Source organism: Calypte anna, chromosome 5A, assembly GCF_003957555.1.
Source record: "Calypte anna isolate BGI_N300 chromosome 5A, bCalAnn1_v1.p, whole genome shotgun sequence".
NCBI lineage: Eukaryota > Metazoa > Chordata > Aves > Apodiformes > Trochilidae > Calypte > Calypte anna.
The window spans coordinates 5,791,415-5,818,294 of NC_044251.1; the positions used below are offsets into that span (position 1 = coordinate 5,791,415).

Sequence of the window (26,880 nt, forward strand, 5' to 3'; positions counted from 1 at the left end):
ATTTGTTTCAGCATAGAAAACCTGGATGTACGCTTAGGGTATGAGCTCTGTCAAGAAGAGCAAGAATTCTTGCTGAAAAGGAAGAGAGTGGTTGCCTCTGCCCTGAAAAGAGTTCTTCATCTGGGAAGAGATCTACATGGACATGAGGTCTGCAACCCAAACCACATAGGAAAACTAGTATTTGAAATTCACTTCACATAGAAACTCATGAGGTCATTGTAACTCATGAGGTCATCCGTTCTTTGGGTTTAGTTTGCTTTTGGTTTGGTTTATTTTTTTCTTGGGTTTTTTTCTTTTTTTTTTTTTTCATTCTCAGAACACTTTTTTTCCACATAAAATCAAAATATTTTAGGGTGGAGAAAGAACATTCTATAGCAAACTCCACCTGAAGTATGTTATGTTGCCAAGATCCAAGTTGAATATTTAACTACACATTTATTTTCTTCCTGGAATTGTGTCTGTTGAATGGCTGCTGTCCCAAGTATCAGTTTGTTTGCTTAATGTGTTTTTTCTGAACTCTGCTCAGGACTTCCATGAATCCATTCTTAATCACATCTATTGCATTTTTTTTTTATAATAATAAATTCACATCATTATCTGTTATGAATGCAGGAGGTTAATTTAGAGAAGGTACTTGTTAAGACTGGCCAAAATGTTGATTTAATTTCATTGTCTTAATTTGTTGTCTTCAATGAAATCTGCTGAGGAAATTAAAGGAGCTGTCACTTTTCCTGGTAGGCAAGTGTGTAACTTGTTGACAATAACACTTGTGTTCTGAACAGGTCCCAGTAATAGCTGTTATGGCAACAGGTGGAGGGCTCAGAGCAATGTCAGCAATGTTTGGCCACCTCTTAGCTCTTCAGAAGCTTCATCTCTTGGACTGTATTACCTATGTCACTGGAGCCTCTGGCTCAACCTGGTGAGTATAAAAAATAAGTTTTGTATTTGGAAGGACTGTGACATTTAATTTCCACACAGTGAGAGACATGCGTCTCTTTCAAAGTCTTAAGTTGTAAGTGAATGTAATTCCCTGGTAAAACTCTTACTGTTGGCTCTTGGTCAAAAATCTCAGTTTCAATTGCTGATTCTCTTCTTTGATGAAAGTGGCTGGGTTAATATGATAATTTTCCAAAATCATCCAACTAAATGGATTATTTTCTCAAATTTCTGCTCTTTAGGACCCTAGCAGACCTATATGAGAATGCTGATTGGTCACAGAATTCTCTGGAGGGGCCACTTAAGGCAGTAAAAGAACAAGTGACAAAATGCAAGCTCAACCTTATGTCTATAGAGCATCTGACGTATTATCACAAGGAACTCACTGAAAGGGCAAAAGCAGGATATGTCACATCTTTTACAACTCTGTGGTCACTTGTTCAGGAAATGTTCCTACACGAACAGGTATGTACATGGTCCTGACACACATTCAGGAAACATCCACTCATTTGTTTTAGGGCTTTAGTCTTTGAGAACATGCTGTAATGTGTGGAACAAATCCAAAGGGACTGAGGCATCCCTGTGTGATTTGTAAACAATGACAGTGGTTACTGTGGCCAGGATTTTCCTGGGCAGCTAATGGTTTGAAGGTGCCTGTGTATGAATTAGGGTGCCCATGACCCCAACAACTTCAATAAGCAAATTTTCACAAAGAACTAAGCAATTCTCCCTGACAAATCCATTCTTTTAAGGTCTGTTCTAATTAGACACTTTGGAGCACGAGTAATCTGTGACCATTAGTCTCAGCCTAAAGATCTGTGCGGCACAGGCAATCAAAGCACTTAGATATCAATGAAGAGGTTACTGGTTATCCAAAAGGCAACCTGGAAGGAAAGTGCAGGACCCTAAAGGACTCAAATATTCCTCTGGGTTGTAATAGTCCTCTGGATTGTAATAGTCCCCTGGGTTGCAATATTCCTTTGGGTTGTAGTATTCCTCTGGGTTGTAAAACATCTCTTGTCTATCTGTACTTAGGTAGATTGTGTCTGTCGTTTTGCCTTTTGTTCTTCCAGAGATTTACTGTGATTTTTTTTTTTTTTTTTTTTTTTTTTTTTTTTATCTCTTTGATTAGCCAAGGAAGTACAAACTCACAGACCAGCGCAAGGCTTTGGAGTATGGCCAGAACCCACTGCCATTCTATGCTGTTCTCAATGTGAAAGAAGAAAAGTTCAGTACTTTCAAATTTAGAGGCAAGTACTTGTAGAGATTTTTTTTTTCTGACTTTCAGTAGAGACTGAGGAAGATTTGGAGGGAGTGCTTGCTTGTTGGAGAATAAAAGGGGAATATATCTGTTGCTTGCCCTGACTCAGTATTCATCTTTTAATAAAGTATTTGCCTTTTTTGCAAACTGCTGGATGTAGATTAGAAAGAGCAGAACTACTGGATAACGTCCTCAGGCATGAACAGGGCAGTTCTGAAGATCTGGGCTGAAGTTCTAGTTTTGCCACAGGCATTGAGAGTGAGTGTGGGAAAAATCCATATGATCTTTTTCTGCCTCAGTTCTGTACCTATAAAACAGCTTTGGTTGTTCCCTAGTTTGCGGAGGTGCTGTGAAATGTAATCATTCCTTCCCTAAATACCCACTGATGAGGGTATGAAAGTGGAGGGGCATCTGATTGCTGTGGTGTGATGTGACACCCTTTAAATAGACACAGGCTATATTCAACAAAAGGTATTAAAATGAGCAGGACTGAAAAGAAGAAAAAACTGTTATTTTTTTACAAACTTTGTATTTATTAAGGTTTGTGGCTACTGTGCTACTGCAACACGTGTACAGAGCAGGCTGAGTGAGGAAAGATCGCAGCCATGCCCACAGTGACACTTTCTAGCTCAGAGCTGATGTGTTTCTGGGCTGCTTTGTTTTATCACATAGCCTTACAGGTTTGGGTACTACCAGTCATTCCTGGCAGGATTGATCACACTTGCATGTTGTACATATGATGCTCTTGGTTTAGAGGCAAGTGGGATCCTAGAATCACGATATAAAAATACAAATCTAAGCTTTTGAAGGTACCAATGACATTTTCTGAGGTGGAAAACACCTGACAGATTTGGATTAGTAGAAGTTTTCATACCAGTCATTCCTTGCAGGATGGATCACACATGTTGTACATTTGATGCTCTTGATCTAGAGGCAAGTGGGATCTGAGAATCGCGATATAAAAACACAAATCTTAGCTTTTGAAGCTACCAATTACTCTTTCTGAGGTGAAAAGCAGTTTCTTTTGTACGCAAATATCTCTAAATTTGTAGGGAATTAGGCAACATGGTTTGCAATATTAAGCTACCTACAGTACAGAGCTACTGAACCAAGCAAGATCCAGGAATCTTTTAGTTTTATAGCTTTATCCACAGGGGAAGATTTTGTTTTCTTGTTTTTATTACAGTAAACATGCTGCCTGTCTATTCTTTTGTAGAGTGGGCAGAGTTCTCTCCTTATGAGGTATCCATACCAAAATACGGAGCCTCCATTCGTTCAGAATATTTTGACAGTGAGTTCTTCATGGGAAGGAGGGTGAAGAAGCTCCCAGAATCCAGGATCTGCTATCTGGAAGGTGATCTATAGGTGCACTATAAGTAATGATGACATGGTAGAAAGCATGGTATAAGCTGGGCACTGGGCTGTATACAGCCTTCCTTGGCAGATGGTCTGCTCTAGGGCTGGATTCAATGGGCTTCTTACCCCTTTTGTACATTTCTGCTCCTTGTAAAGCTTCTTGCCTCCCATCCTCCCTATTTGGAAGAGTTGTAGCTTTGTTCGCCTCCCTGTTTTCTAAACCAAACCAGGAGGGACAAGGCAAGTTGAGAAAATAATAAGCTTTTTTCTCCTGAGCAGTCATCAGCTCTTCAACTTCACCCACTATATTTCTGGGCTATGCATTCCCAGGGGTAGAATTGGAAGAAGCTGAAAATAAAATATCACTCATCCAGAACAACCCACAATGGGGAGAACCATCTGAGCTTTGTGGGTTGAGAACAGTGTCACTATTGTAACTATGGTTCTTCCCATAAGGATGAAAAAACCCCTTTTAACTTCCAGCACCTGTTCTCCTCTCTGAAGGCGAAAGGGAAAAACAATTTGTCAGAGGAACCCATCTGCCCAGGCAGATTTTAAATACTTGTCAGAATTTCAGCTTTTGATACGAAAAACTGGTGGAGACAAAAATCATATTTCACTCCCACTGAAGTCTACTAGAGTTTGAATTTATTCCTTTTGTGAGTACCTTATGACAAAGGATAGTTCTTTGCTTTCCTAGAGCACATGGAGCCAGTTCTATTTAAATACTGGACCAGTTGAACTCCACAGAAACAAAACATTCCTGAAAGGGAAAATATGAGTCTGAGATAAAATTAAAGAATAAATTTTTCTAAAGAAGGGCCATATGCTTATATGGCTTCACCATGCTTTCCAAAGCCTGCCTTCTTTCACAAGTAAACACTCTAAAATGTCATTTGGGTGATTGATTCCTGATATTTTGTTAGTCTGTGCTATAGAGTAAGTGGTCTGAGTCTGGTGATCTCTTCAGAATGAGCACTCAAATGATGGTGCTTGCAGCCTGTGGGACCTACTTCTTCATTTGTGTCAGTTCATGTGGGCCAATTTTATAGGAAGGGTATTTCTAATAGTCCATGGCTAACATTTGGTGCTGGTACAGTATTTTTTCCATGTGGTTTGACTTGCAGGTCTTTGGACAAACATCTTTACTAGGAATTTGCTGGATGGCTTGTACTGGTCCTCAAATTCCAATGAATTCTGGGATCGATGGGCCAAAGATATGGTAGATATAGGTAAGAGTTTCAAAATCATCGTTTGTTTTTGACCAGACAGTGCTTGTTATTCAGGACAGAATTAAAAAAAGATAGACTTTTGGTACTGTTTGTGAATAATCTCTCCCACAGGATTTTCTCCCTAAATTGTTGCATGCTGCGTTGCTTCATTGTGGATCTTCCAGCATGATCTTCAGCTATATCAAAATGATCATTATGTGATGTGTTAATCTAATTTATTTTTATTTCTTAACCCAGAGGCACAGTTTATGCTAGATACGAATGGTTTTGATTTAAATATGTTCATGGTCTCTTAAATGACTCTTCCCATGCCTGCAAATGGGAAGGAGTCTTCTGCTGGCAGTCAAAAGTGCAAAACCAGAGTGTCATTGGAAAGAGGAAAAGGCAAAAGCTGTGCTTGCTTTAAACAAAACCAAATATCTTTGTTTTAATGGGAATGGTTATTTGCAGATGTATTCAAGCTAACTGGGTGAAAGGGGGAGGGGAGGGACAGAGCGGAAGCCAGGCACTAAAGGGGGCTGAGAGAAGAGATGGATGATTTTTTTTCTAATTTTTTTTCCTCTGTTTTTTCTTCCCTCTTTTTTTTTTTTTTTTTTTTTTTTTTTTTCAGAAAAGCAGTCCCCTGAGGAGGAAGTCCCCATCATTGAGCCTCCATCTTGCTTGTCAGGGAAGTTGTATGAAATGTTTGAGGACATTATGACCACACGACCACTATTGGGAAGGTCTCATAACTTCCTGAGAGGCCTAGAATTCCATAAGGATTATATCCATCAGAAAAAATTTATTGAATGGAAAGGTAACTGCAACAAAGAGTTAGCTGCAGTTTGCAGGTAACATCTCAGATTTTTTTTTTTTTAGACTTTGGAAATCTCACATTTAGAAATATTTTCTCAGGATTTGAAATGAGGTGGATCTATGCTCCTAATGCTTGTTTCTTTAGTGTAACAGGTGAATTAGTTGATGGGCCACTCTCACCTCCTTAAGATATCTGTAATTGGGTCAATCCATGCTCTTCTACAGGCAGTTTGTCACTGCATAGGAAGTCAACAGATTCAGAAAGGGTGGAATCTCTAGAGGTCAAGAAACAAAAGTTAACACTGGGTGCATAAAATAGCAAATTATTATGTGGGTCAGATGAAGAAAGAGCTGAGTGCAAGCATGTGGTTCCCTATATGTGTGGTATTTCTGCCTGATGTATTTCTGGATTTCTGATACATCCAGAGACCTCTCCTTAGCTCTTCTGAAGCAGAAATACCAGGGTCCAGCAGAAGAAAGTTAAAGCAACATAGGTTTAGACCGTATATATATTAAACCGATGGAATATATAGACTTGATGTATAAATTGAACAGCAATTTATGGCCTGTGGTCTGCATGAAGGCAAAGTGAAAAATTGTAATAATTTTACCTCAAAATATGTGAAACTGGAATGATAGCACAGTGATGGAGCTGAGGTTTTGTGCATCTCAAACATTCCTGAAATTCCAGTGTCCTCATTTATTCCATGAGATTCCATCTCACTTCAGCAAGAAAAGTGTGTGCTCTGCCTCCTCTGAATCCTTCCCTTTGTCAGCTTGTATTTTCTCTCCCCTGTTTCATGCAAGTTCCAACACTTTTTATCCCTGTCTGCCATTGCTCCATGGTTTGCTGACAATGGCAAGAGATGCTGGAAGTTGTTTGTTTGTTTGTTTGGTTTTTTTTGTGGATTATGGCAGAGCCCACAATGTGCTAAGTGCTTTTAAAATGTTCAGCAAGTGAGAGAAAGAGAAAACAAGTAGCATAAGACTGGTGGGTGAGAGTAGGAGCAAGCAAGTAGCTTCACAAAGTGGATGAAGGGTGAAATTGTCTGTCAGTAAATATTTTTAAAAACTAATTTTCCTTACGTTTGCTGACTATCTGTTTTGTAAAGACAAATATGGAGAAACAAATTTCAAGGATAATTTGAAGAAACAGAGTATAGGGACACAAAAGGCTACCTCAGGGTATACATTCTACAAATAAAGCAAAGTAAATGGAAAACATGTAATGGGAAAAATGAAAGTGAACGTCTGTAATGGGAAAAAATTAGCAGATTTTGAATCCTCTTTTTCTGTATGCTTGAGACCAAGCTAAAACCAAGCATGGATCCATCTCTAGGAGCAAGAGGAGGAGATGCCAGCTCTGTGAGCACAACTGATGGTCTCACACAGCTGAAGTCTCCTGGACAGAGCTGTGTTTGAATTCTTCCCTACAGCTCAGTTTATGTGACACTAAATGGCATATGAAAAGCCTTATTTTCCTGGTGAGAAACCTGGGGACTCATAGCCTGGAATCAGTGTAATGCATTTACAGTAGGGTTCATGCTTCCATGGAAATTCCTGAGGCAGGACTTCTTCCAGTCCCTATTTGAGTGTGAGATGGAAGAAGACAGATACTGCCAAGGAAATGCCTGATTCTCATTCACATACCCAGCCATGGATAGATGCTGCCCAGTCCCATCTCTGTGATAAAAAAATAGGGGTAATGAAATTTCAAATAAAAATATTTACCAGGCCAATTGAAACTAAAAAGAGTGAAGGACTGGAAGCAAATGTCCTCTTATTACAGCAGAATCTGTGAATCTCCAGCAGCTAGGAATGCGAAAATAAGAAAATAATTTTGTAAAGGACCTGACAGTGAGGGAATGGAAAACAATATTTCCATTACTTCAAGTAATGGAAATTCTTATTACTTCAAGCTGCTGTCAAACATTCCAGCCTATGGAACATGCTAGAGTTATTCTACACTATTTAAATCAACACTACAGAATGAGGCCAAGAGAGGCAGAGAGATCCAAAGAAGAGAAATACTGGAACTTACTTGCAGTATTTCTATGATAAGTGGTTTCTTAAAATACCTAAACACAAATGATTTAAAGCCCAAGAGATCTGCTTTGGGCTTTGCTGCCTCACTTAATGAACTTGAGGAACTCTCTTAAAACAATGTTGATATTTAAAGCCATGGAAAAATCTTTCTTAGTTGATGGGACTTGAAATGGTATCTTGCTAGCAGAATAAATGCATCTAGCTATCAGAAACTGACTTTAGATCCCAGCTTGCCTTTGCATGATCCCCTTTTGGCTTGTTTTTGCACTAATTTGAGGTTTAATTAATTGAAGCAATATTTTAAGATGTTGGTAGGGCATGCTATGTGCATGATGTGGTGTATTTTTTGCAGCATGGCTAAGATAATTTATATGAGAGATCACTGAAATGAGGTTGAAGTCAGATTTTTCACCCTAGGGAAGATTCCAATCCTGAAAATGCAAAATCAGAAATGAGCAAATGCAGAGATGTACTGCATTCATTAGATTTGTTGCTACACTGTCACACTGGGGTTTTTTTTTCATTTTTACCAGTTCTTGCAGTTAAAAAAAATTGGCTAAAATCTGTATTCTGTGAAAAATCAATCCCCAGGGCTGCCATGAGGCCAGTGGATTCTGTGTTTCCCCAGTCCTCCCACTCACTGCCTTTGGGAGTGTGCCAGGGGAGTGTGGTAGATGTGCACAGAGGTGCAGTTTGGAGGCCCCTGAGGCCACGTTTGTGGGAGGGAGGTGAGCCTGGTCCTGAAGGCAACCAAGGGGCTGCATTGAACACCTAGCACAGAGAGAATTACTGCCCAATGAACCACTAACTCTATTCAAAATGTTTTTCAGACACTGTGCTGGATGGTTTTCCTAACGATCTGACACCGCTGCAGAAATATCTTTGCCTGATAGATGTTGGCTATTTCATCAACACCAGTGGTGCAGCACTTTTCAAGCCAGAGAGAAATGTAGATGTCATCATCTCCCTTGATTATGGTTTGGGTGATGCATTCAAGGTGAGATTATCATCATCTGTTCCCTGTAGCCCTGCTAAAAATCTTCTTGTGAAGCTGTGATGTGGACTGGCCAAATTCAGATCTGATGTTCAAACCACACAATAACCAGTTGCTCCAAAATGACTGATGGGTGAAAGCATGGTAGGGATCCTCACATTGGAAAGGTCAGCTTGGGAGGTAATGGAGTTTGGTGGTCTTCTCAAAGGATGTTGGAAACTGTTGTTGGTTGTGTTGCAGGTATCATGTTTATATAGTTTTGATCACATCTTTCAGGGCTTCTGTAGGTCCACATGGGTGGTCAGGAAAATTATTTCCCCTTCCCTTTATTTGTTTTTTTGGTTTTGGTATTTTTGGTTTTGGTTTATTTTGGTGATGAGCAGGAATAGGGATTGGCCAACAGGACAGAATATGCAAGTGTAAAATTTACAAGTCAGTAGCTCTGTCCAAATCTTGACCATATATACTCATGAGCAAACTGGTGACCATATCTCGGAGAAGGAAAGAACTTTCCCCAGGACCAGGGCTATAGAAAATATTAGGCTCTTTTTTTCTGGAGTGGATTGCAGTGTATGACTCCTAGGATCCCCAGGGAATTACAGTAACAATTGGTTGCTGGAGACATGACCTCGGGCTCTCCTGCTCTGTCCTCATGACAAACTCAAGTGTGGCTTTTGGTCATTCCCTCTAGCTGGAAAAAACATTATAGGGTGGTAAGAAACACCTTCGGACTTGTGGTGAGCCATGGCAGAAAGGAAGGTTATTCCAAGGCTACTTTAACCTGCACAGTCATTGCGGAGTGGTTCTAGGGACTGAATCCATTTGCCACAGTGTTTCTATGATACCTCAGTAACCTTATTCTTGTCTAAGTGTTGGCTTTAATGCATTCTGTGTCCACAGCAATTAGAGATGACCTACAAATACTGCAAGATACAAAAAATCCCATTCCCCAAAGTGGAGCTGAGTAAAGAAGATGAGAAGAACCCAAAGGAATGTTACGTGTTTTCGGATGCAGAGGACCCCAGAGCACCCATAATCATCCATTTCCCCCTGGTCAATGACACCTTTAAGGAATTCAAGGAGCCTGGTAAGTACAGTCAAAAAAACCCTATACTTTTTTAGTTGCATTCAGGTCATTTGTCTTTATGCAGCATGGATCTCATTTGTTTTTTGTGGTAATAATTTTAAGTGAGGGCACAGCCTTTCAGTGAGGTAGTCCTGTCTACCACTGTTGTCATATAACTATATTTTCCTCTTCAATCAGCCAGTGAATGAGGATGCCCAGGTATCTGTCAGAGCAAAGCAACTCCTTCAGCTTCTCAGTGCTCCAGGCCCATATTCATGAGGTGTGGAGCTCACCGGCACATCTTCCAGTGATTCATCAGTCAAGCTGACAGCCAGCAACTGGTGTGGGTGGTTGGGGGAGGAGGGACCTTGGCAACCTCCTTGCATGGATTTCACTTTTAAATGGGAGCTTTTAATTTCTAGGTGGTTGAGAGACACCTTGTGGAATGTTGGTATTTAATTTTTCTGCTTTGAACTGTTTAAATTCTAGAAAAGGAGTGCCCATTTACAGCCGTAGACTGTGACCTGAGACAGACGCAGCTGTATCTGGGTAGCACAAATAACATTTGTCTCTGAATACTGGGAGGCACAATGAAGCAACACTTGGACATTTTTAATAAAACCACTTCTAGTGACAGCTTGTGATCACACCGCTCAGAAACCACTAGGCTGGATTAACCTTGCTATGTCTCAAGCAAAGTTCATGTGTAATTTTCATGCAGTTCTGGTAGACATCATGAGCAATATCTCAGCAGTCTGCCTGTAGCCCTTCTGACAGTCATCTCACAATACATCTGTGATTTGGGCATATTTGGTTCAGAATGCAAGAAGACAGGTTAAAAAAAAAGAGGGAAAAAAACCCGTAACTTCTGAAAATTTGTAGAAGAATAAATGTGAGGTTGCTGAACCACCTGGTGGAGGGGACTAAGATGTCTGCTTATAGGCAAAATGATTTACTAAACATAGAGAATGGAAAAGGGTAAATCCAAGGGCTTGGGTTAATCCAAGACTGAGAACTGGAACTGCAGAATGAGAGGTTGGTGTGGGGTGCTCTGTTCCTCTTCCCTCTGCAACAGGAAGTCAGTCCTGGTTAGTGTCACAGCCTCCTTGGGAGTACCAGGGTGTCCCTTTGCTCAAGCTGGCAGAGATGCTCTTGTCATTTTAATCAAGATCTGAGCATGGATTTTGGAAGGTGTTCCAGGCTTGTCTGAATTTATGGGAAAAGCTGTGGAAGCAGGGACACGCTGCCCAGAAATGACTGCAGAGGCAAGGTGAGGGGGAAAGGGGAAATCCCTGCCAGCCCTGCTGAGGGATTTCCAGATCTGAGCTTTGGCAGGAGGGGGAAGGAGGACTGTCTGGGAAAACTGACCAGGAATGGCTTTTCCAAGCTGTGGAAGGGTGCAGTCTTTCCTGGAGGCTGTGTTTAACAGTGTGTTCTGCCAAGTAGATCCATTCCCTCCAACACCAGCTGTTTTGTGCTCCTGATTCAGCTGACCCTGGTGGTTTTTGTCTTTCTCTGCAGGGGTCAAGCGCTCTCACTCAGAGCTGGAAGAAGGCAAAGTGAATCTGAAGAACAACTGCTCACCCTATTACCTCATTAGGCTAATCTACTCCCCTGAAAATTTTGACAAACTGGTGAAGCTGAGTGAATACAACATTCTCAATAACAAAGCCCTGGTCCTCCAGGCAATCCGAAGTGCTGTGGAAAGGAGGAGAATCATCAGGACTGGGAATTTGCCCAGCTACTCTCGAGCTGGATACCCCTAGGCTGGGCTGGTTTTTTTGTGCTGTTGCCCATTGAACACATCACATCACAGCCATGTTGCACCATATCACAGTCACAACACATCACAGTGTTCATTATTCACAGGAAACTGAGGAAACATTTCTCATTTTTGCCTTGTTCAAGTTCCTAGCTTTCAAAAAGGTTTATTTAATCTCCTTTCCCCAGATTTTCCCCAAGACCACGAGGCCCTCACGCTGTGGTCCTACTTGGTAAGAAAATAGGGTCCTGGTTAGCACAGACCTCCCAGGATCTCACTGATGTTACAGAAGGTGGTGATAATAATGATAATTCTTTGTAATGAGCCTGTGCCCTCAATCGTGAGCCCCTTTTTGGTGTCTTCTCAGTGCTTCATTACAAACCAAGACCTAGCCACTTGCACTCAGTAATGTCCAGATTTTCGGACAGGCTGAGCAACTAGAATTTGCACTGAATTGGTGGGCTCAGTTTTGAAGTCAGGCCAAAAAGTCTTAGAGAGCTGTGAACTGCAATGTGGACAATTGCCAAGCTGCAATGTGGACAATTACATTCTGTCTGGCCAGTTCCCTTTGCTGATTTAGAAATTACTCCTTCTTTCCATTTCCCTGCAAGAGTTTGGCACAGAAATGCTGCTCCAGACTTCCATGAGGGGGGCAGTTACATTTCAAGGAGAGAGGACATCATACTGAGTATAGAGGTTTTTTTGAGCATTGGCTGGAGGAAAAAAATCTGCATAAGTCATGAGTGATATGAGTGATTCATAGGGATGGTGCCTTTATGCATTAAAATGTCAAGAGCTTTTTAGCAAAAGTATCAAAACAAGCTTTTGATAGAGAAAACTTGAGTGAAATAATTACCATAGACTCAAGTACACTTCATTTAGTAACCATGACATAATCTGGTGCTCCTTATTTATGTAATCTGAATGTGGGAAACCATAACTCACCAGCAAAGTCTTTAGCAATTGTATTTTCACACTAAGCAGATTTTTATTGCCTTTACAGTCTTCCATCCCTAACATTAAAGGCAACGTGTTTTTAAGACTTAAGACACTAAAGCAGAACACAAATTTCAAAAAAGGAAATTCTTTATCCCACCTCTTTGCTGGAGGAAAATTTTTGGAAAAATTGCATCTGGTTTTAATTTGTTTTGGAGTGTAGGGAGAAACTTTGCCTTGAACTATGAGCTTAGAATGCCTTTTTATTTCTCCACCATATTACAGTGATGGTAGGGAAGGCTGCTGAACAATACAAAACAGAGCTCCACAGAAGTCAAAGAAGTTTCCAGTTCCTAGCACTGAAGAATTTGGACTTTCTTCTGCTTTATTTAATTCAAACCTGGGATATTCCTCAGGACCTCCAAGGAAAAATCTTGTACATTTCTTCTGTGTTGGAAATTTACTAGAAATTATTTTACTTGAAATCAGAAAAAAGAAAGGCAGAAAAACAAGGATTTGCCTTTTTGGTGTACACATACAAGCTCAGAGGGATAACATTTCCAAAAGGCTTCATGGCCTGAGCTCTGTATCTACCAAATCCTTCTTCTGCTGCAAGCACTGGCAATAAATAAACCTCAGCAAGGTTCCTTGGACAATGCTGATCTCCTGAGCCAAAATCTGAGGAGTCTCAACAGCTGGAATGCAACTGTAAAGCTGAATTCAGGGCAGGAAGATAAAAGAACCACCTGGATACCAGCTTCAAGGAAAAAAAAATAGCCATTTGGAGTTGAAAGGTGAGGTGGCAGCAGGGCTGCATCTCAGAAGACACCGTTCAACCACTCTGCTGCCTTGGCACAGGAGAGTGTCATGCCCAGGCACAGAGTGTGCCCTGGTGTAGGTGTGTACAGCGACAAGGACACAGCTGTGTCACTCACACACACAAGGTGTGGGCTCTTTTCATGCCTGGTCCTATAAAAAGACCCCTTCCCACAGAGCAAAACCTGATTCCAGGATGTCTCTGTGCTCCCACATCCCACAGCCACGGCTCCCCCTGCCCATCCCGGCCAGGCAGCAGGAGCAGAAAGGATGGACAAGGAGTGAGTGATGCCACCATGCTGCCTGTCTCCATACCCTCCCTGGACTGATGAGCTTGGGGTGTGGGATTACCATTCCTGTTTTCCAGCATGGTGCTGTTCCACAGGAGGGGCTGGGGTGGGTGAACAGTTTGTGAGGAGTCCCAAAAATAGCAGGTGATAGCAGCTTTTTTTGCTACAGTGGTTAAAGGACTCAGTTCAGTCTGGGACAGGGGTGTTCTCAGCAGACTGAGATTTCAACACTAACACCTATCTATTTCAACCGATTATCTACCATAAGGTGGAAGACTTGGCCTTCAGAATCAGTGACTCAGGGCAGCCCCCCCGCTCTAGGTATAGCTGATTTTGGTGGAATAAGACCACCAATGATATTATGTAATTGCCTTTCATCACCCATATAATGAATAGGAACACTGCTTTACCTCATCTACCTAATTTTTATGCTCTCCTACTGCAAAGATATCCCTGTTCTGTTCAGTGGGTGATCCGTAACTCTCAGGAGTGTTGGCAGCACATCCTCTGCAATGAGACAGCTCAGCCACAGAGAAAATCGGGTTTTTATATGCTCCAAAGACCCAATGGCTGGGAAATGTTTGGAGCATCTGTGGTGATGCTAATGGAAACAGAAATAGCTACTAAAATGTGAAATAGCCAAAAAAAACCCCAGTGTTTTCAGGTAGCCTACAGGCTGGGGAGAAGAACTTTTCTAAGAGATTGCTAAGCCTTGTTATAGAGTGAGGGGGGGGTACCTGTGGGTAGAGGAGGAGGTGGGAAGGGAGTTTGACTGCAGCCAACGTTGTACCAACACTTAAAAGAAGACCTGGGGACCTCTGTAGAATCTTGCAGCCACCAGGCACAGACAAGGATGTGGCCTTAGCTCTTTAAAAAAAAATACATTTTTGCATTTCAGAACCTGGAATTATGTGAAGGTTGCATTGTTGCTCATCAGAGTGGTTTGTTTTCTTTTTTTTTTTTTTTTTTTTTTTTTTTTGGTGTTTGCTTTTGTTTTTGTTTTTTTTGTAGCATGACATTTGTGGGAGAATGTTGCTGCAGGAGCACCCGGAGAGCATTTGTGAAAGTAAAGGCTGCCAGAAGACTCTGCAGGGTGGAGAGACCCATCCCTGAAGGTTGTGTGATGGTTCCCTGTCCTCAGTCCTGCCTGATGCTGTGCCAGGTGCCTCAGCAGAGTGCAGGGACACCAAAGTGGGCACAGGGAGGAGCAGGATGTCTGCCTGTGTCTCCCCAGGAAAGGGGAGATGCTGATAAACCACCCCTTGCTGTTCTGGCATTGGTTTTGCTGAACCAAGGTGAGAGTGAATGCAAGCACAAATACCTTTCCCAAAATGCACCTCAGATCACTGCTCTCAGATGAACATTTTGCTGGAAAACCTTCACAAATACAGAGCCTGCAATCTGCTGTCAAACACAAGGGAAACAAAAGTTTGTTCTTGAACAGTTGGCTGGTCTTCATAGAAATTGCTTGCTTGTGTCATTTAACTGTTTAGTAATATATTATTAAAAATAAAATATTCCAAAAGAGGACAAGGTCCATGAAAGTCTTTCTGTGTTTAAACACAAGACTCTATTCTCTCCCGTTGTATGAGCACGAAATGCCTGCTGACCATTGTTGTAGGGTACTTACTAGTTTCAAGATTGGGTGGAAAAATAATAAAGATGTTCTGGTTTACAAAGATGTTAAGAGCTCAGAAATAAGTAGAACAAAATCTACCTTCTGTGGTAAAACCTCCAGTGGAATGGCACAAGTCAAGGTAGGAAAGCAGCTGTGCTGAGCCACTGCCAAGGCACAGCCTTATCTGGCCTCCTGGTGGTTTGATTTAAATGGTTTTCAATGAACATCACTGAGTTTAAAACATCTAAATTAAAACAGAATAATCTGTAGGTTTTTTTTTTCTTGGTGTTTGGTTTTTTTTAGTTTTTTTATTTATTTGTTTTGGTTTTGTAAAAGCAGTTAAGAATTTTCAAGAATAAAAGAAAATGCAACAGTTTTTCAATACTTTCATTTGCTGAATTTTTTGTGACTGACAGCAGCTCCAGCAGAGAGCGTCCTTCCTTCCTTCCTAGGTGTAAGGATTTAAAATACATGGAGATGAGAATCCCAGTTGAACTCTCTTGCATATCCAGGCTGCGGCAAGGCTGCTTCTGTTCTGTAAGGGAACGGAAAAAGCCACCGCCACCCCTGTGGCAAATGCTTTTCTTTCAGGCTTGGATTTCTCCCTAGAGGAGCACTGGCAGTGCTCTTCTGCTTGGGAGGAGTAGCTACATTTCTAAAACCACCCTGACTGCTATGTTTCCCTTTGCTGAAGAGAAAGGAGGCTGTCCACAGCTGCTAAAAATTTTCAGGTATAGCACACTGCTAATGCACCACATAGACAGGAGCTTTTAATAGAAAAATTGCCTTGAGCACCCTTGCTGTACAGAAAAAATTGCTTTCGTGGTGGCCAAAGAGAAGAAAAGATTACCAGGCATTGCAGATCAAAAGCTCAATTTCCCCAAAAAACCAAAACTGTCAAACTTTGTGTTAGAAGCAATCCTGTAAAATTGTCCCTATCTGCATTTTTAGCTGGTGCTGTGCAATGCAGTGACAAATCCTGGTCCTTCAGGGACACACAGGGGCTAGGCCTGGGCAGGAACTAGGGCAGCAGAGCTGGCTGCTGTGTGTACATCTTCCCTTCGAAAGGAGGAAAGCTTAGGGAATTTAAAGATATTAAAGAAAAACATGATATTCATAAACATTGAATTATAGTAGATGGATCAGGCTTTGGTTTGGGTTATGGGAGGGGATTTGTTTGTTTGGCACCTCCATGAGTTTCTTCACTTTGCTTGCTCAGAGTTCTTGGAAAACCAAACTCTGCATCTCTTGGCTTTAAATCTTCCAGAGCAAGTCACCACACGTTTCCTTTTTGTAGAAAACCAAGACTGGAGCAGTTACAGAGATTTAGCCCAGATTTCCCTGCTGGAAATGTGTAATGAACATTTAACCCACTATGCCTCTACACTGCCCCATATTTAAGGACACAAGGCTTTTCCTAAAGCCTTGGAACAATTTCCAGTTTGGTACTAGAGGAGAGAGGAAGTAAAGAGTCCCCCCATTGCAGAAGTGGCCTTGGATTATAGTCCTGTTGTGGACGAGTTCAGGTGACCTGGTTTCTTAATGCAAATCCCAATATATCCTATTCAGGCTGCAAGATCTCTTGGGCAAGGACTTCAGCATTTCCACCTCAAGCATTCACAACAAATTAATTGGTACGAGGACTGCAAGGAGCACAGAAGACGTGAAGTACTGATGACTGCAGACTGTGAGAAATACAGGCAGAAGCTTAAAACAGCCCCATGGGAAGCAGCAGTTTTAATTATGGTAATGACATAGCTCACAGAAAATATAATCCACATTCACTGGCTGTGAACCAGTTCCTTAAGTTAAAAAAGTAATTTGCAGGATGGAGGAGAGAATTAAGTCTCCAAACACAAAGCACTATCCAGCCAAGATGGGTGTCCTGGTTTGGGCCAGGATAAAGGTGGTTTTCTGTTTCTGTACTTTTGCTTTTAGCTAAGTCCCTTGTAAGTAGTTGCATTTGCTGAAATTAACAGCAAGTTTCTCAGACAGTGTATGTGCTTCTAGGACTGATAACACTTGATGTTTATAGTTACTGCTAGAGACTGGTATGCAGGGCCAAGGACACTGTTTTCCTCAGCTCTGAGGAAAATATTTTACTGTCCAGGAGGATAAAGAGGTCCCACCTGAACCCTCCTTTAGGGAGGAACGGACAAGATAGATGCCAGAACTGACCAAACAGAGTATTCCATCCCATATACGTCACACTCAGTATAAATTTGAGGCATCACGAGGGCCGAGCCAGATTTTTCCAGATCTTTTCCTGCTTCCCTTCCTTCACCCGGCATCCTAGAAGGATCCTGTCCGTTCGTCTGCCTGTGGTCCTGATCCGTGCCAGCCCCTATCTGTGTGTTCCTGCCTCCGGTTCCCGACTGCTGCCGACTCCAGGAGTCCAGCCTGGACTTTCCCAGGGCTGCCCTACAGCCTCGGTGGTGACGTGAGAGTTATTGGGGGAAAGGGGGGAGGAATGTGGTTTCCATTTTCCTGTATATTTGTATATATTCAGTAATTTTACCTATTTATCACTACTGTTTCATTAAAGTTGTGTAGTTTAGTTTCCAACCCATAAGTCTCTCTCCCTTATTCTCTCTCCTTTCTTCATCGAGGGGAGAGAGAGATTAAAGAGAGCGTCTGTTATTCGGTTTAATTGCCGGGTCAGTGTTAAACCGTGACAATGGGAAAGCCAAGCTGCCCTCAGTTGGGATCAAACTACATGGCAGGAGACAGCTTGGTAATTTTATCTGTCAGCACACCCTTCTTGCCCAGGTGTCTCGGGGGCGCTCCTCCTGCTGCTGCCATCCAGCACTCGGTGTAGCTCCTCTGAGCCTCTTTGGGGTTTCTGTTGCGAAAACAGCTCTGGAATGAACAATGTTGGGATGTTTCACCTCTGTCCCAGCTTAGGAGCCAGAGGTTCAGCAGTTACTGCTGGCAAATATCTTATTGAGCAAGTTCATGCCTTTGGGGGAGGTAATGGCCAAAGCTGCTTCCTCAGTGCCCTGTGCTGGTTTTGACTGGGATGGAGTTAATTTCCTTCCTAATAGCTATTTTGGGGCATCATTTTGGGTCTGTGTTGATCATGCAGAGATGTTTTCAGTATTGCCTTTTCTGCTTCTCACCTCACCCCACCAGCGAGCAAGCTGGGGGTGCGCAAGCAGCAGGGAGGGGACCCCAACTGATGGAAGAGATATTCCACACCATCTGATAATATGAACAGAGGTGATGCTCAGCAGATAAAGCTGGGAGGGGAGAGGAAAAGGGTGGTTTGGAGTGAAGGTGTTTGATTTCTCAGGTAACCATTGCATATGATGAAGCCCTGCTGTCTGGGACATGGCTGAGCACCCACACTTTGCTTATGTGCATGGCTTTTGCTTTATTTAGTCAACTGGTTTTATCTCAACCTATGAGCTTTCTAACTTTTACCCTTCTGGTTCACCCCCACCCCAAGCAGCTGAGTGGGGATTGGTTACCAGATGGGGTTAAACATAAGATTTCAGTAGAGACCCAGGAGCTGAAATGTAGGTGACTGGGAATGAGGAAACAGGAGCCATGGAGAGGCAGATGGGGTTGCACACCACATGAAGTTCCTGCTTTGGAAATAAGACTTGGAAAAAGGCATGAGGAGAGGGCAATCCAGCTAGTGAGGCCAGCAGGCCACTACATGTATTAGGAAGATCACTGAGAGATTTAACCTACACTATAAAATGCTTTAAGGCATTGCCCCTGTAATTACCAGTGAGCCCCGGCTTACCCGTGGGTGTGGATGCCTGGAAACCCAAACCCTGCTCATTCCTCAGTTAACTTTTGCAATAATGCAATAAATGTGTACATGTAATAATGACCTCCTCATGATCTGCTTTTCTCAAGCCACCCCCTCCTCCCATCCCTCTGGCAAGTGGCGAAAGAGATGTTTACCTCTTTATTTGCTCATTGTAGCGGTAGATGCAAACCCTCTGAAATGCTACAAAGCTGACTGTTTATAGCTTAGCAACAATAATTTTGCAGACATGACTTTTTCTTTGTAAAGTCATGCTTTCTAAGCCCTAGAGCTGCAGTCCCCTCAAGTCCACCCAAGCAATTCCATTATTTTTTCTGTTGCTGAAAATTTTTTACAGTGGAAGAGCATGGGCTGCTCTGATACATTTTCAGGGGCAGAAAGACAAGCTTACACTCACTAATTTAATCTCATGGAATTTTACATTTCTAATGTGTGAACAACTTTTGAAATGTTGAATGTCTTCCTTGTAAGAATCTATCAAACCCTGAAAAGTTCATTTCATTAGGAAATAACTGCTCTCTTATTGATTTCTCCCTGGTTGTGATGCTCAGTTCGCTGCCAAGGGATTTTTTTTTTTCCAGATCACTGAGTGAGGTTCCTGCCTGCGTTCAGTAGCTGTGTAGCCATTCAGAGCACTAAAAAAAAAAAAAAAACAGATATTTTGTTATTCTGAAGCTTCCCTAGCTGCACAACTGGTTCAACGGGTCCTTTATGTCAGGACCTGTAGGCAAAAATAGAGCATGAAAACTTCGTAAGATGAGCCAAAGAATTTAAGTGCAATTATCTTTCATCTGTGGAGACTGGGGATCAGGTTGCAGTTATTACTCTGATCTCATCTAAGACAGCAGTAATGCAATTTGGTGTGCTGACGAGCCCTGACAGCATTTAATTCCTCTCATTTGTCACTGTCAAGCTCAAACAATTTAAAGCCTGAAGTCTCTTACCTTCCTGAAACTCTGGCCATCCGGATTGTTACAGTTCAATTTCTGAAAATGGTGGTAACTCGTTTCTGTAAATTGCTTCCATTGTGATTAGATGATTGTCCCTCTCTCTCAGTTTATACTAGTGACTTGCTATCTAGTTTCCAGTTCAACAAGGTGTTGTGAAAAGAATGAGATAACTTTATCCAGAAAAAGTCCTGCAGGTCATGTTCTTATTTCATGGGAAAATCCATTTTAAAAGGCATTTTTTTCAATTTCATTTGTTTACCCACCATTCTATCAGGGCCTATATATTCTTTAAGTGGGTTCGGTGACCTAACATGGAGCCTCATCTTTACAATCTGGACCTCAGTCTTGGCCACCAAGATGGAACTAATAATAAAACATCACTGTTTGGGTGGTGTAATGGTTTAACACTGGCCCAGTAATTAAACCAAATGACAGATGCTCCCTATTAACCTCTCTCTCCTCCCTAATACAGAAAGGAGAGAGAATAAGGGAGAGAGAGTTACGGGTTGGAAACTAAGCTACACAACTTTAATGAAACAGTAATGATAAATGGGAAAAATTACTAAATATATATAAATATACAGGAAAATTGATCCCACGTTCGTTCCCCTTTCCCCCCCAATAACTCTCATGTCACCACCGAGGCTGCAGGGCAGCCCTGGGAAAGTCCAGTCTGAAATCCTGGAGTCAGCAGCGGTTGGGAACTGGAGGCAGGAACACACAGAAATGGGCTGGCATGGATCAGGAGCACAGAGACAAGAACAGATGGAATCCTCTCAGGATGCTGAAGGAAACAGGGAACAGGTGAAGAAAGGGAAGCAGGAAGGGCAGGAGGCTGGAACATGGCTTGACCCTTGTGATCCCTCAAATTTATCCTGAGTATGAGGTGTGTGGGATGGAATACTCTGTTGGGTCAATTCTGGCATCTATCTTGTCAGTTCCTCCCCAAAGGAGGACTGCAGGTAGTACCTCTTTATTCCTTCTGGAGGGTAAAATGTTCCCCAGAGCTGAGCAGTGTCCTTGGCTCTGCACACCGGTCTTGGACTCGATGATCTCTGAGGTCCCTTCCAACCCAGCCAATTCTATGATTCTATGATTCTAGCAGTAACTATAAACATCGAGTGTTATCAGTCCTAGAAGCAGACACTGACTCAGAAACTTGCTGTTAATTTCAGCAAGTGCAGCTACTTACAAGAGACTGAGCTGAAAGCAAAAGTACAAGACAGAAAAATCACCTTTATCCTGGCCCAAACCAGGACAGATGGTGAGTTTGGACCATGAGCTGCCCCTCACAGAAGCACATGTGTCTGCAGGCATCTGTGGGGGTGAGCACCTTTCTGTACATCAACAGATCTGTCCACTTAATCCAGCAATTTCCTAATATATATTTCCTAATATACTATTTCCCATTTTCATTCTAATTTGTTCCCATTCCTTCTCTCCCTTTTGACTGCTAGAAGCTGTGCTGAGGTGGCCTAGATGCCAACAGCCTTGCCAAGAGGAAAATGGAAGGGGACCTTCACAATACAAGTCTATAAATTCTTAGAGTCATCTTCATTACTTACATTCAGGTTTCTTATTTGACATTTTCTCCTGGTTTAGCAGTTTGGGTGGAGCAAAATCCAGAGGACAGAATTGCTCACTAATACTCCCCTCGATCCTCCCCATGGAAGATAAAAGGGGAATAAGGACAAGTGACTTAAAAATTGGAAAATAAAATTGAAACATGTTTACTAGAACAGGAGGTGGGCAGTGACACAGAGGATAAGGAACAAATATACAAATATATGCAGAACTTGGGGCTAGAGCTGCCTGAGGGACCCTTGTGGCAGAGCTGACTCAGGAGAGGGCTCCACAGCTCTTCCAGCTCCCTGGCTCGAGCCCAAATTTAGGATGCTGCAGGAACTGCTGAAGTTCATTCAGCTACTTTTTTTTTTTTTTTTTAACCATGTAGACATCAATGACATAGAAGTTTAGATTAAATGCCAGGTCACTAGGGAAACGAAAGGAAGGAAAACCCAGTGATGGACAGTATAGAAGAGGCTGAAGTATTCCATCATTTTTTTTTTAACTTCTTTTTCTTATTACTCGTTGCATATCTCGGTGTGTAGCAGTGTGATTAGGGAAGAAGTTGTGACAGCAAATATTGGAAGAAGCAACAGAGATCTAGGGAACATCTCCTAGAGAAGTGAGGTGTTCAGAGAAGTCCTGCACTATTAGGCTGTGCGTTTCTGCTCTATTGCCTATGAAGCGTTGTGGTGGCTGGAGGACGGGATCATGATGGGATACAGTCTAATGTGAAGGCAAGAAAAGATCTGAGGCCAATCAAGTCTCATCAGAGCCACCAGTGAGATCATACAGCAAGTCCTTCTGGACCTAACTCCAAGCACATGAAGAACAAGGTGGCAATCAGGAACATCCAACCTGGATTTACTAATGTGTCATCAGGCTTGACCCTTGTGATTGCCCTTCATGATGAAATAAAGACCTATGTGGTCATGTGAAGAAAAATAAATGTAATATGCTTTTAGTAAGGCTTGACCCTTGCCTGTCAGAGCATTCTCATCTGGAAGTTGTGGAAATCTTGCTGGATAAACACTGTTAGATGGCTTGAAAGCTGGCTGAGATGCCTTCGAGAGTGGCAGCAATTCACAGCTTTGCCTCTAGATATTGTCTGGTGGCAAATGGAATATCCTGGGATAAACACTGTGGCTCATTGTATCCTACAGCTTCATCCCTGAGCTGTAGAGTGAGGTATAGAACACCCACAAGTACATTTAGGGACAATAGGAAAAAACCAGGGAGGAGCTGATATGGCAAAAGGTAGATCCATTCCAATCCAGAAGGACTTTGAGAAAATGTGAGGATTTGACCAAGAGAAATCACACGAAATTGAACAAGGAAAAGTGCAAAAGTCAGCACCAGCTGCAGAATGTGCCCCTGCATCAATCAGCACAGTCTGAGCAGCAGCTCCTCTGAAAACATCTGGCAGCTCCACTGGCTGCCATGGTCAGAGCCAGAGGGCTGCACAAACAAAGTAAATAGAAGCAAAATAAAGAAAAAAAAAAAAAAAAAAGTTATGGGCCATGCCAGGAGTGCAACCCCCTTTAGTGAGGTGTGATGACTATATACATGGGATGTGGTGAGTAACTTGGGAATGCTCAGTTCCAAGGGGAAGCAGAGAAACTGAAAATGTGGTAGAGGGCTACCAAGGGGATCATGGGTCTGGGGCACAGAGTCTATGAGGGCAAATTGGTAGAGATGTGCTTTTTTAGTGTAGTAAAAGAGAAGGCAGCACCTTCAAGGGCTGAAATGCAAGTACAAAGCTGATGGGTCCATGCTCTTCTTGGTAATGGTACTTGATGTCAAGGGGAACAAAAGGCACAAGTCCTGTATTGGAAGATTCTTCAGGAAACCTTAGGAAAAAAATCATTCAGAGTAGAGCTGCACTGAAAGGACCACCCAGAGAAACTGAGTAATTGCCACCCATAGAGAGTCTTTAAGGCTCATCTGGACAAAACCATACCTGAGCTGGTCTAGTGTTGATGATTATTAGACTTTGAAAATACACCATTCCTTGGGGCAAACACAGAAGTGTGTGTGGGATGGGATCTCTGGAAGTCTTCAATTCAATGTCTTATTCAAAGTCCTTACACTACTTGCTAAAAAAGAGCAGACTCAGTGATGTGGTTACCTATTGACTGCCTGTTTCTCTGCTACTGCTGCAGCATGCTGAGACTGTGCTGCATGCCCTGTGGCTATAAAAACTGGATAATTTTGTGTACCTGTCATGTTATGCAGCTATAGGAATAGGAGATTCGTATAGCTATAGGAATTCAGAAGAGTGAAAAATATCAACAGCATAAGTAAGAGCAACTTGAGACTTCTTTCCGATAACATACTATAGGACATTGGTTTTGCCTTTGCCCTATTTGCAAAAAAACCCGTAACTTATATTCATCCTCAATCCAGCTCCCCAGTAAGAGTTTGTTAATCAAAGTGAGTTTTAGTCTTTCTGAGAGCTGCAGTACTTCTTTCCCTCTCCTTTTTCCTGGTGTGGGGGTGTACTCCCCATGACTCTTAGGCTACTTGGTGCTTCCCCCCCCCCCCCCCCGGGCCACACATCAACTTGAGACATGGGATGGGCTGCAAAATGCAGTGTAGAGACACCCCTTTGAGACCCTTGGCTTCTGTTCCCCCTTTTGATGGGATGGAAAAGCAATTACAACCACCTCTTGACAGCCTAAGGCTTCTAAAGTTAAAGGAAGGGATTGGGAAAAGAAAGATCCTCCTACTGTAGAAGAAAAGTAGGTTCAAGACCACCTGAAGAACCTGAAGGTGAACAAGTCCATGGGACCTGATGGGATTCACTCTCAGCTCCAGAAGGAACTGGCAGATGGATTTGCAAAGCCACTCTCCATCATATTTGAAAAGTCATGGCAGACTGATGAAGTTGTTGCTGACTGAAAAAGGGGAAACATAACTCATATTTTCAAAAATGGAATAAAAAAGAAGATCCACGGAACTCCAGGCCAGCCAGCTTCATCTCAGTGCCTAGCAAGATCATGGAGCAGATCTTCCTGAAGGCTCTGCTAAGGGAAGCAGATAACAAAGGGGTGGTTGGTGACAGCCAACATGACTTCACTAAGGGCAATTCCTGCCTGACTAATCTGGTGGCCTTTTAAAATGCAGTCACAGCCTTGGTGGATAAAAGCAGAGCGACAGACATCCTCTACCTGGAGTTGTGCAAAGCCTTAAACACTTTCCTATAAAGCATTAAGACCTCTAAACTGAATAGATTGGATTTGATGGATGGACCACTCATTGGATAAGAAATTGACTGTATGGTCACACAGTTGTGATAAGTGGCTCAGGGTCCAAACTGAGACGTGTGAAGAGTGGAGTTCCTCAAGGGTCAGTACTGGGACCAGTGCTGTTTTGACATCTTTGTTAGTGACATGGAGAGTGGCATCAGATGCACCCGGAGCAAGTCTGCTGACAACACCAAACTGTGTGAGGAAGTCAACACACTGGAGGGAAGGGAGGGAAGGGATGGAACCCAGAGGGACCTTGACAGGATGTCATTCGGAAAAGGGCCGCTTCGTGCTGGTAGATTGAAGGTTTGTGGTAAAACGCAAACCAGAAGGCCGACTGTTGGTGGTGCTGTGGGTAGGGTTCAATGTGAGGGTTAGGGCCAGCCAAAGTTTTCAGTGGCTACTCTTTGCGTTCGTTTGCCAGTCCCGACCGTTCGGACTTTTGGGACCTCATTCACCGATCCAGGAAAACGGCCGCTTCAGGCTGGTAGATTCAAGGTTTGCGGTAAAACGCAGACACGTAGGCCGACGGTTGGTGGTGCTGTGGGTAGGGTTCCATGTGAGGGTTAGGGCCAGTAAAATTTTTCAGTGGCCACACTTTGCGATTGTTTGCCAGTCCCGACCTTTCGGATTTCTGGGACCCCAATAATCTATCCTGGAAAACGGCCGCTTTGGGCTGGTAGATTCAAGGTTTGTGGTAAAACACATACCGGTAGGCCGACCGTTGGTGGTGCTGTGGGTAGGGTTTCATGTGAGGGTTAGGGCCAGCCAAAGTTTTCAGTGGCCACTCTTTGTGTTTGTTTCCCAGTCCCGACCGTTCAGACGCTGGGGACCCCATTCTGCGATCCGGGAAAACGGCCACTTCGGGCTTGTAGATTCAAGGTTTTTGGTAAAACGCAAACCCGTAGGCCGACAGTTGGTGGTGCTGTGGGAAGGGTTCCATGTGAGGGTTAGGGCCAGCCAAAGTTTTCAGTGGCCACTCTTTGCGTTTGTTTGCCAGTCCAGACCGATCGGACTTCTGGCACCCCATTCTGCGATCCCGGAAAACAGCCGCTTCGGGCTGGTAGATTCAAGTTTTGTGGTAAAACGCTAACCCGTAGGCCGACTGTTGGTGGTGCTGTTGGAAGGGTTACCTGTGAGGGTTAGGGCCAGCCAAAGTTTTCAGTGGCCTCTCTTTGCGTTTGTTTGCCATTCCCGACTGTTCGGACTTTTGGGACCCTAATAAGCCATCTGGGAATTGCTGCTTCGGGCTGGTAGATTCAAGGTTTGTGGTAGAACGGTAACACATAGGCTGACTTTTGGTGGTGCTGTCGGTAGTGTTCCATGTGAGGGTCAGGGCCAGCCAAAGTTTTCAGTGGCCACTCTTTCCGTTTGTTTGCCAGTCCCGACCATTCGGACTTCTAGGACCCCATTCAGCCATCCCAGAAATGGCCGCTTCGGGCTTTTAGATTCAAGGTTTGTGGTGAAACGCAAACTCGTAGGCCGACTGTTGGTGGTGCTGTGGGTAGGGTTCCATGTGAGGGTTAGGGCCAGCCAAAGATTTCAGTGGCCACTCTTTGCATTTGTTTGCCTGTTACCGTTGAACGGACGTTGGGAACCCCATTCACACATCCAGGAAAACGGCAGCTTCGGGCTGGTAGATTGAAGGTTTGTAATAAAACGCAAACGCGTAAGTTGACTGTTAGTGGTGCTGTGGGTAAGGCTCCATGTGAGGGTTAGGACCAGCGAAAGTTTTCAGAGGCCACTCTTTGCGTTTGTTTGCCAGTCCCAACCGTTTGAATTTTTTTGGCCTCCATTCATCGATCCAGGATAACGGCAGCTTCGGGCTGGTAGATTCAAGGTTTGTGGTGAAACGCAAACCAGAAGGCTGACTGTTGGTGGTGCTGTGGGTAGGGTTCCATGTGAGGGTAAGGGCCAGCCAAAGTTTTCAGTAGCCACTCTTTGCATTTGTTTGCTAGTCCCGTCCTCACGGACTTCTAGGACCCCATTCATCGATCCGGGAAAGCGGCCGCTTCTGGCTGGTACATTCAAGGTTTGTGGTAAACTGCAAAGCCGTAGGTCGACTATGTGTGGTGCTGTGGGAAGGGTTCCATGTGAGGGTTAGGGCCAGCCAAAGTTTTCAGTGGCCACTCTTTGCGTTTGTTTGCCTGTTCCGACCGTTCATACATTTGGGACCCCATTCAGCAACCTGGGAAAACGGCCATTTCCTGCTGGTATATTGAAGGTTTGT

The 26,880-nt window shown here is 43.1% G+C and overlaps 1 protein-coding gene across 1 annotated transcript in view; it reads left to right on the forward strand.

The window, feature by feature from the left end:
* The window catches only part of LOC103534450 (cytosolic phospholipase A2 beta), a 28,080-nt gene extending 16,590 nt beyond the window's left edge, over positions 1-11,490 (forward strand). The window contains exons 12-21 of the mRNA XM_030452621.1: positions 12-147; positions 783-919; positions 1,179-1,401; positions 2,069-2,186; positions 3,414-3,551; positions 4,681-4,785; positions 5,396-5,581; positions 8,457-8,623; positions 9,521-9,707; positions 11,208-11,490. Coding sequence (XP_030308481.1) covers positions 12-147; positions 783-919; positions 1,179-1,401; positions 2,069-2,186; positions 3,414-3,551; positions 4,681-4,785; positions 5,396-5,581; positions 8,457-8,623; positions 9,521-9,707; positions 11,208-11,452 — 1,642 coding nt within the window. The 3' untranslated portion in view covers positions 11,453-11,490. The remainder of the gene's footprint in view (positions 1-11; positions 148-782; positions 920-1,178; positions 1,402-2,068; positions 2,187-3,413; positions 3,552-4,680; positions 4,786-5,395; positions 5,582-8,456; positions 8,624-9,520; positions 9,708-11,207) is intronic.
* The last annotated feature ends 15,390 nt before the right edge of the window (positions 11,491-26,880 follow it).